This window comes from Eufriesea mexicana, unplaced genomic scaffold (assembly GCF_001483705.2).
Source record: "Eufriesea mexicana isolate 0111107269 unplaced genomic scaffold, ASM148370v2 scaffold2888, whole genome shotgun sequence".
In the NCBI taxonomy this organism is placed as follows: Eukaryota; Metazoa; Arthropoda; class Insecta; order Hymenoptera; family Apidae; genus Eufriesea; species Eufriesea mexicana.
Genome location: NW_016910972.1, coordinates 789,005 through 798,576, shown reverse-complemented (window position 1 = coordinate 798,576; position 9,572 = coordinate 789,005). Strand labels below are relative to the sequence as shown.

General features: G+C 33.5%; 3 protein-coding genes across 4 annotated transcripts in view; 1 reads left to right on the top strand and 2 right to left on the bottom strand.

Moving 5' to 3' along the window:
* Positions 1-1,842, top strand: part of Cul2 (cullin 2) — a 3,674-nt gene extending 1,832 nt beyond the window's left edge. The window contains exons 6-9 of one of the 2 annotated variants that reach the window (XM_017904450.1): positions 8-77; positions 155-325; positions 405-1,349; positions 1,423-1,842. In XM_017904450.1, the coding sequence (XP_017759939.1) occupies positions 8-77; positions 155-325; positions 405-1,349; positions 1,423-1,554 (1,318 nt within the window). In that variant the 3' untranslated portion in view covers positions 1,555-1,842. Of the gene's footprint in view, positions 78-154; positions 326-404; positions 1,350-1,422 lie in introns of both variants that reach the window. The other variant, XM_017904448.1, reaches the window with a different exon arrangement.
* LOC108550663 (homeobox protein ARX) lies at positions 1,594-3,801 on the bottom strand. Its single transcript, XM_017904451.1, has 3 exons — positions 3,262-3,801; positions 2,689-2,891; positions 1,594-2,614 (listed from the first exon to the last, which is right to left on the bottom strand). The coding sequence occupies exons 1-3, from the start codon at positions 3,473-3,475 to the stop codon at positions 2,276-2,278; spliced, it is 756 nt and encodes a 251-aa protein (XP_017759940.1). The 5' UTR covers positions 3,476-3,801; the 3' UTR covers positions 1,594-2,275.
* A 366-nt stretch (positions 3,802-4,167) lies between these two features.
* On the bottom strand, positions 4,168-5,200 carry PrBP (Prenyl-binding protein). Its single transcript, XM_017904400.1, has 4 exons — positions 5,160-5,200; positions 4,936-4,998; positions 4,590-4,847; positions 4,168-4,515 (listed from the first exon to the last, which is right to left on the bottom strand). The coding sequence occupies exons 1-4, from the start codon at positions 5,198-5,200 to the stop codon at positions 4,434-4,436; spliced, it is 444 nt and encodes a 147-aa protein (XP_017759889.1). The 3' UTR covers positions 4,168-4,433.
* Between the last annotated feature and the right edge of the window lie 4,372 nt (positions 5,201-9,572).

Genomic DNA, 9,572 nt, shown 5'->3' with positions numbered 1-9,572 from the left:
CCGCTCTTGTAGAAAAGTTTACTCAACACGTCACTCAACAAGGATTACAAGCAATTGGTTCTTTACAAGGAGAAAATGTAAGAAATATAATAATAATGAATATAATTTTATTTGATGCGAAAGTATTTTATTACTTAATAACTGCATAATATAGATTCATACACAATTTGTCGAAACCATGATGGATGTGCATCGAAAATATTCGGAATTGATTGACAATGTGTTTAGAAGCGATCAAGCTTTCGTAACTGCTCTCGGTAAAGCTTGTTCAGTTGTTGTTAATCATAGGCCTGTTCCACGCCAACCAGCTAGAGCGCCTGAATTAGTAAGTATTTTCAGTAATGTAAGTAAATATTATAATGCAATATGTTTAGTTTTCTCTAACATACAATATTTCAATCTAGCTTGCTAAGTATTGCGATTCCTTATTAAAAAAATCTGCCAAGGCCGCATCGGAAGGAGAAGTAGAAGAAAAACTAGTACATTGTATTACCGTATTTAAATACGTTGATGACAAAGATGTTTTTCAAAAATTTTACGCACGAATGTTGGCAAAGAGATTAATACACCAACAATCGCAATCAATGGATGCTGAAGAATCTATGATCGATCGTTTAAAACAAGCATGTGGTTACGAATTTACGAATAAGTTACATAGGATGTTTACCGATATGTCAGTTTCAGCAGATTTGAATGCTAAGTTTACAACGAGCTTACGGAAAGGGGACAGAGAAAATCAATTAGGTATTGGCTTTGTAGTTTATGTTTTACAAGCCGGAGCCTGGCCATTAGGTTTACCGCCATCTTCAGGATCATTTGATATTCCGCAACAATTAGAAAAATCTATACAAGCGTTTGAAACTTTCTATCATGCGCAATTTAACGGGCGAAAACTCACTTGGCTACATCACCTTTGCCAGGGAGAGCTCAAGTTTAATTACTTAAAGAAACCTTATTTGGTTACTGTACAAACGTACCAAATGGCATTGTTGCTTCTTTTTGAGCATTGTGATTCTATACAATGCAAAGAAGCTGCCGCATCATTACGCTTATCACACGATCAATTAGTTAAACATGCAACCAGTTTGGTTGACAGTAAAATTTTAAAAAAATCAACAGAAGGAGACTTGGAGGAAGATACAGTTTTGATGCTCAATTTCGAATACTATAATAAAAGAACAAAATTTCGTATAACTGGTGCATTGCAACGAGATGTACCACACGAGTGTCACGATGTTGAAACTACACATCGTAGTGTCGATGACGACAGAAAATTGTACCTGCAAGCAGCTATAGTTCGTATTATGAAGAGTCGTAAGGTTTTAAGACATAATCAACTCGTACAAGAGGTGAGATTTTATTTTAATATGATAGTGAAAGTCAGTCTAAATGATGTAATTGAACGTAATAATATTATTCCAGGTACTAAGTCAATCTAAGGTTACATTTGCACCATCAATCAGCATGATCAAAAAATGTATCGAAGCTCTTATAGATAAGCAGTACATCGAACGTACGCCAAACAATGCAGATGAGTATTCGTACGTCGCATGATTTTATTATACCACCTGACACAATCATTAACTTATTTCATTCAGGATGCTTTGGGATCGTTCATAATAGATTAGTTTTTGTTAATATTTTAACAAGACGATTAATTATTCAAAATTTCACATGACCGAATACATCTTGGTAGACAGAAACAATGCTCTTATCAATGATAATTGAATCTCACATTTGAAAGATCAAAGAAAGCATCCTGAATTGCTTACTTGCTCCTAAATCAACCGATTAATAACTTAGTTGATTCAATGACTTGTAATATATGTGCACGGAATAAAGATGATGTTACTATTTTATGCTGGGACAGTTTCATTAGTTTCCCAAGGGTCAAAATTTAATTTTTGATTTTAATCTGATAAATACAATTATCACTACTCATTTTGAGATTCATTGAATCTGTATGAAGAATAAATCTATATATTTTTATAAAATCTATGTATAACAATACTCCAGACATATTTGAATTCTAATTTTTATCTTGCTGCTTATAGTAAGTCTCTGGTCCCTCATCTTTAAATTATAGTTTACCAGTTAAAACTGGTAATAGCATATACAACACTTTTGATGGCCATATATTGCACGATACATGGTGAGATTTAAGTGACATTGCAAAGAATTCTTTGTATCAGACACTTTGCTCTTTAAAAATATAACATAATATGTGGAATGTTATTAATAAGTTACACTACAGCATAGGTCTGGGTTGGTACTATTAGGAACGTGGAGTTTTTAGTTGCAACAGTTCTGGATCCAGCAAAGGATTGTCATCTGTCTCCGATTCTAGTGGCTTATTCATACTATTAACCACAAGAGGTGATGCAGTGGCTGTGTTACTGTATGGTGAAAATCCTGCCCATTCCATGCCAAGATATATTGGTGGTGGGCTACCCAATGGTGGTTCCAGTAATAAATGATCTGATTGTTGCTGCTGTTGTTGCTGTTGTTGCACTTCTTGACATTCAGAAGGTGGCAAATGCGAAGTCAAGTGAGTGGTTACTTTACATTGTTTCTCTTGTTTCCGCCACTTTGCTCTTCTGTTTTGAAACCATACCTATAAACAAATTGTTCGATCTAATAATTATTGTTGATTGCATTTTCTGGAACAATAGAAAGCACAGCTGTTACCTGTACCCTGGCTTCGGTCAATTGGATACGTAGAGCTAGTTCTTCTCTAAAAAATACATCAGGATAATGTGTTTTCTGAAATGCCCTTTCTAGTTCTTCCAATTGGAAATTTGTAAATGTGGTACGATATCTACGCTGCTTCCTTTTACCAACTCCAGTTGATTGTCTGTCTTCGTTTCCCGGACTTGGTGAAAAGTCGTATGCTACAAAAGTGTATCATTCTTACCAATATTATCGAGTATTTGCCAAACTTTATACGAAATTAAACGGACTATGTTGCGAGTGTGATGCGATTATCCCACTTATAGTTGTTACAAAACAATACACAATTTAACGAGTTGATTCGTGATTCACATGCTGGTTTGTCAGTGCACTTAATCATGCTGAATTTACGTGGCGTAAAATGGTTCATAACTGTTAAACTGATTACCACTAACTCTATTTAAAACAAGGGCTGCCGATTCGCTTAATGCATTTAGCAATAATTTAATTGAGGACTGCCCCAACTTACGAGCCGACAGGTAGAGAGTGGCAGTTAATTAAATCAGGTCTGGGGTGGCAGGGTGCACTTACAGAATTTTGTAGGAAAGCAAACTGAGGAAGATTGAGTGCCTATCAGACCAGCTAGAGCAGTCGACTGTAGATCTCCTCCAGGGTTGATCTCGTCTGGTGCTCCAGTGGAAGCGACGATCGCTCCGGTGGATACTAGAGGATCACGCGGTGCACCCACCAAAAACAGTTGTCTATTATTTTCGTTCGCACTTTCGTCTTCTTCCTTTAAATCCATTGCAATACTTGGCTTCCGTTGTTTAATTAATTAAACACAGAATAAACGAAGCAGGCAGTAGACTGAATGAAGGATAGGCTAATGGTAATTGAATCACTACCAGGTTGAGAAGTTCGTGTGGGTACCACAGCGACTCCGCAACTCTGCTATTTCTTTTCTCTTTTCCTCCTTTTTTCTTTACACCTGTACGATGTAGATAGGGTAGGGGATAGAGTATATTCAACGTGAACTCCCTCAAGAGGGGTAGTGAAGCCTCAAAAATGTATTGCTTATACACCACGAATCAATAGCGTGAGAGCACAGTAGAAAATCGGAATATTTACTTTCTCCCGTATGCTAATTAATTTTTTACGAGAAATTAATATTCGCATATTCCCGTATTATTGCTACTCTTTTGCTGATAAGGTACATAATATGAAACTCTCGAGGTTTATGGTTTTAATTATCTTAAAAATTTTAAGGATTTTGCTTATGTTGGACATATAATTGAATATTTACTGATATTAAATATATTTGCAGAAAATATTTGATTATAATTCTACAAAAAGGGCTAAAAACAGATGATTAAGATGTTCCATTAAATACAAATTACAAATCTTCTATATATATTTTTTATTAGCTCAGTGTAGTGTATTACAATGTGTACAAAATTTGCTACATTCATTCATACTTAAATAAAAATGTATCGTGCCTTAAAAATGCACATTTTATGGTACAAGCTTTACCACAGTAACTTTATCTTAAGCTTATACGAAACTGAAATAGTGCTATTTGATTTACTCATGAAAATGTAAGAAAATATCTTTAGCACAGTGCATATTACAGTAAGTGCATTAAGTAAAATGTTCAATATGAACTTTGTTGTTTAAAATTATTATCTTCAGTACTCCATCTCATGTGTGCATGTTGAAACACGTTAGTTGGACCCATGTTATATTATCAAGGGTGAATAGAACATTTAAACATAAAAAAGGCGAACTTTACTGGTAGAGACTAATAGATCATCATCAAAAAATTTTGTCTCTATAACAACGTTACCACTAAGTACAGATTAGAAAAAATTAATTATAAACAAATGATTTCAAAGTAGAAAATTATTACCACACGTGCTTACTTTAAGACATCAGCAGGCATCATTTGACTTTCTGGAGCAGCTTCGATTAAACTTTGCCATGTATTGGTACTATTAGGTATAACAAATCCAAATTCAAAGAACCATTCCTCTAAGCATCTTCCTTTAAATAATACTTTCTGTTCTAACCTAAACCTTTCTATTGGTTCTGCAGAACTAAAATTAATTTCTCGTGACACTGCACGACATTTTAGAATCTTTTTCGGTACTCTTGCTTCATGTTCGACACCAGGGATTGACCTTTGTGCAATAAATTCTATTATTAATACAGGATCGTATCATATAATTGCATCGATATTAAAAATTTTATAGGTTATAATATACTCACAAATCTTCGTTTCCTTGCCATAGTATTTTACCACTATCAGCATCTCGTAAATTCATCCAATTTCTGTAATAAATGATAGTTAAGGAACAGAATCGGATATCAATAAATATTATACAATGAGTAAGAGTAATTTTATGATAATTGAGTTTAACCTATAAAGTGTCATGTTTATACGCAATTTATTTGCCATAGGTATATAATTTTGTGACTTTAAAAAAGGATACACCTGAAAACCTTTAAGTATATCTTCGCCTCGAGAAGGCATAATTAATTTTAAACGAAGCTAATTATTAATATCTTGTGTGTATGTAAATGCACTATCCATTCAGGAGCTATCGATTCTTTATTCTATTAATTTGTAAACAGAAAGTAGCCACTGGTCATATCAGCTAATTTCAGATATCACCTATGAAATAGGAAATGTAATAAAATTAATTACAAATTTGAAAATTAAATAAAGTAAATTACATGTTGTAAATCAAGAAAATAAATACTGTAGGTAGGTTATAGCACATGGAATATAGGGTGCATATCAAATTTTGCAAAGTATTTAAAAATATTACGATTAAAAATTACTAGAAAGGTCTCATATTTGCAGGTTATATTAGATTATGGATACAACATTTCATAAGATAAGAAGTTTTAAAAAATATTATGTAAATAGTAATTGTCATCAAATACACTGGGGATTTTTTTCAACCTGAAAGAGTAATGGCATCAATATTTTCATTTGAGATGAAAATATGACGAATTTTGAAGAATTAATAAAATTATAAATATTTTTCAATTAATTATTATTTATATCAGTTACAGAACCATAACAAGAGATGTTGCAATTAAATAGTTATATCTTTGTACTTTAACATACATCGTTATAATATATTGATAATAAATGTAAATTATTGTAAATTTTACCAAATTCATTAATTAAAACAATTTTTTAAAGAGAATTCAATAGTTTTATTACTTTTCATTTATCTTTTCCCTCTCTAGGTTTTATTTGTTATTTTGGAAGAAAGTCGCATAATTAGATTCGAAGGAAAAATTTCCAGGAATTTGCTATTTCAAGGAAACACCTAAATTTAAGAGAGAGTTAATTTTTGTTTAAATAATGTTTAAATAATGTGTTACAATGTACCTATAATTTGGAAAAAGTTTATAAATTATTACAATGATTATTAATAACAAATTAATATTGTTAATAACAAGTTGTTCGCAACGTAAATTTATAATAAAAGTGAAAAATTAATCAATTATTGGCTATAACAGCGGAAAAATGAGAATTAATGAAATCGGTAAAGTTCGGAAATTTTCGTCATCGTTCGGCCAATCGAGGGCTATATAAAGGCCGTCGCTCTGTTATTGAAGCGATTTGTCGGTTCGACTCAGAAGGTGTATCATCTAAATTTTCGTTGTGCATAGTGGGGGTGGGTTCAAAGTGAGATTGGGATTGGTCACCTTAACCACACTCCACCCTCTTAAACAATTTAATAATAATTTTTCTTTTTAGGTATAACTTTTTTCTGTTAGATATAAGTTTTTCTTTTATTTTCAGGTGTAAATTATTTTTTTTTCGAATGTTTTCTTTCGTTTCTATTTATTATTATTTGAGAATTCGAATATTTCGTATAATATTCGAATGTTTTGTCGTTGGTTTATATTTCATCGTTGGTTTGTTCATGTCTCATCGTTGGGATGTTTATATCTCATTGTTGGATTGTTTATCCATTTCTATGCTCAATTGATGAACTTTTATAATTACATTGCAAAACTGGAACTTTAGGCAAAATTCTTACATAATTTTCGTAAAGAATTTGACGCTAATTAGTTAGTTATTAATAATTGTTTTGCGGCCTAAATGATTTCATAACCACGACTGTTTCTACAATGTTTTTACAATGTTTCGTGAAAATATTTAATAATGAGCGAAACTACAATCAAAATGTGTACAAAAATGACATGTGAACATGCCCAAGGATATCTTCTATATAAAGCGTGCATGAAGTTCATAAATTAATTCCGTAAAAGATGGTAATTAATGACAAACTATTAGCGTGTATGGCAAGAATTCAAACACTCTGTGCAATAATCACTAATAATTAATTAATTAGGGAGAAATTTATGTCTAAAATTAAATTACACGGCTCGTTAAGGATCTGCCTTTACAACGCAATTATAAAAGTTCATAAATTAATTTCGTAATAAAAACAAAAATCGAGTAATTTGATAATTTCCCACTGCCGAATTGATTTATTAAAATATATTAGGAGCACATAACCAGAGTTAGTAACCTGTTTGAATAACATCCTTGTTTTCGTAGATTGTCCTATGTCTCTGAAATCATTATATGAACTTTTATAAATGCATCGCAAAGCTGGAACATTGGGCAACCTTCTTATGCATTCTTCGTTCATAATTTGATGCCGATTCATAGTGACCGGCATTCAGGTTCGTTAAAATATATAATTATGAATGAAACCAGAAGCAGGAGAATTTCCAAAATCGTTTAAAATGTCGAGGGTTAGATCTGGTACGTACTTCCAAAGTCTGCAAAGGAGATTCGCAGATCGGCGAAATCGGACAGTTAAAAAAGGCAGTTCCCGTGATCCGATTTTTTAAATTTTTTATAAGCGTGTTGCCTGATGGCTAAAGAACGTAAAAAAATAAAAAAATCCGCTTTTCAAAATTATGCGAAAATCGATGTTCCGATGTATCTATCCATTGTGCAGTTGGAGAAATCGACAAAAATCGGATGGTTTAGAAAACCGAGATTTTTTTAGCGCATTCTTTAGCGCACATATAGGCGAGTTTTTTGGTATATAAAACGTTTAAAAAAGTCGAGGGATGGACTTGATACGTACTTCCAAAGTCTGCAAGAAACATTCGCAGATAGGCGAATTTTGTGATTTTGTATCAGGATAACATAAGACGAAAGAAGGTCGTTCATTGAGACAGTTCCGAGAAATGACGCCATTTCCAAGAATTCCGTGGACAATACTTTTGCAGCCTACATAGACAATTCTTTTGCCGCCACGCTGGTCAATTCTTTTGCTGCTACGATGGACAATACTTTCCCCGTCCCTGGTCAATACTTTTGCTGCTACATTGGACAATACTTTTCCCGCCGCCGGTCAATACTTTTCCCGCCGTCGGTCAATACTTTTCCCGCCGTCGGTCAATACTTTTCCCGCCGTCGGTCAATAATTTTCCAGCCACCGGTCAATACTTTTCCCGCCGCCGGTCAATACTTTTCCCGCCGCTGGTCAATACTTTTCCGGCCTTTGTGGACAATACCTTTGCGGCCTCGAAGAAAAATTTCTGGCCGATTTCGCGACTTTGTATCAGGAGAACATAACAACACAGGAGGTCTATCATCGAGACAGTTCCAGGAAATGTTGTCATTTCTGAGAATTCTGGGACAATGCTTTTGCGGCCTCGAGGAAACATTGCAGGCCGATTTCGTGATTTTGTGCCAGGAGAACATAATATGAGAGGAGGCTGCTCGCCGGTCGATTCCAAGAAATTACGTCATTTCCAAGAATTTTGCGGGCAATACTTTTGTGACCTCAGCGTAAAATTTCCGGCCGATTTCGCGATTTTGTATCAGGAGAACATGATATGACAGGAGGTCTACCGTCGAGACAGTTCCAAGAATTGACGTCATTTCCAAGAATTCTCTCATAATACTTTTGGCGCGTCGGGGAAAAGTTTCTAGCAGATTTCACGACTTTGTATTAGGATAACATAACATGAAAGGAGGTCTATCGTCGAGTCAGTACCAAGAAATGTCGTCATTTCCAAGAATTCTCTGGACAATACTTTTGCAGCACGGCGAGAAATTTTCAGCCGATTTTGTCTCTTTGTATTAGGGTAACATAACATGATAGGAGGTTGCTCGCCAACCTATTCCATGATTTTACATCATCTCCAAAAATTCTCTGGACAATACTTTTTCTACTTTGCAGTACAGTTTAATAATTTTACTTACCTTATACTTACCTTATACTTACCTCATACTTACCTTGCTTACTTACCTTCCCTTACTTGGATTCCTTTCCTTACTTACAAGGAGTGTGCAAGTCCTTCGGGTCACCGATGTAGTTGAAACTTTGCAGCTTTGTAGATATCGTCATGCAGTTTAAGAAAATATATTATTATAGCCGCAATTACTAAATAGTTTTTAAGATATTTGCGATTAAAGTTTTATTACACCATTAATTACATATTTATTTCCAATGTGTTTTCAGTTAAGTTGTAGCGTAACTGGGACGATTGAGAATTGATATAGTGGAGGACCGCGGGGTTCAAATCCCGTCGGTACTTTTGATAATTTATTTAAATATAATTTTTGTTTTGTATTTATTTTTCCCCTATGAAAACGTTGTAAATACACAAATATAAATAAAATTTCTTAATAAAAAGAATGATTTTTTATGCTTTCTTATGCTAGTATATATTTATTACAAAATTATAAGAATATTATGCAAGAGAAATACTTTTCTACAGCAATCTTATTTACTACAGAAAATACAAAACTATCGCTCGTGTAAATATTAATTATTAAATTAAACATTGTATAAGAATGTTGCCTATAATTCCAACTTTGCTCTGCAGCTATAAATGTTCATAAATTAATT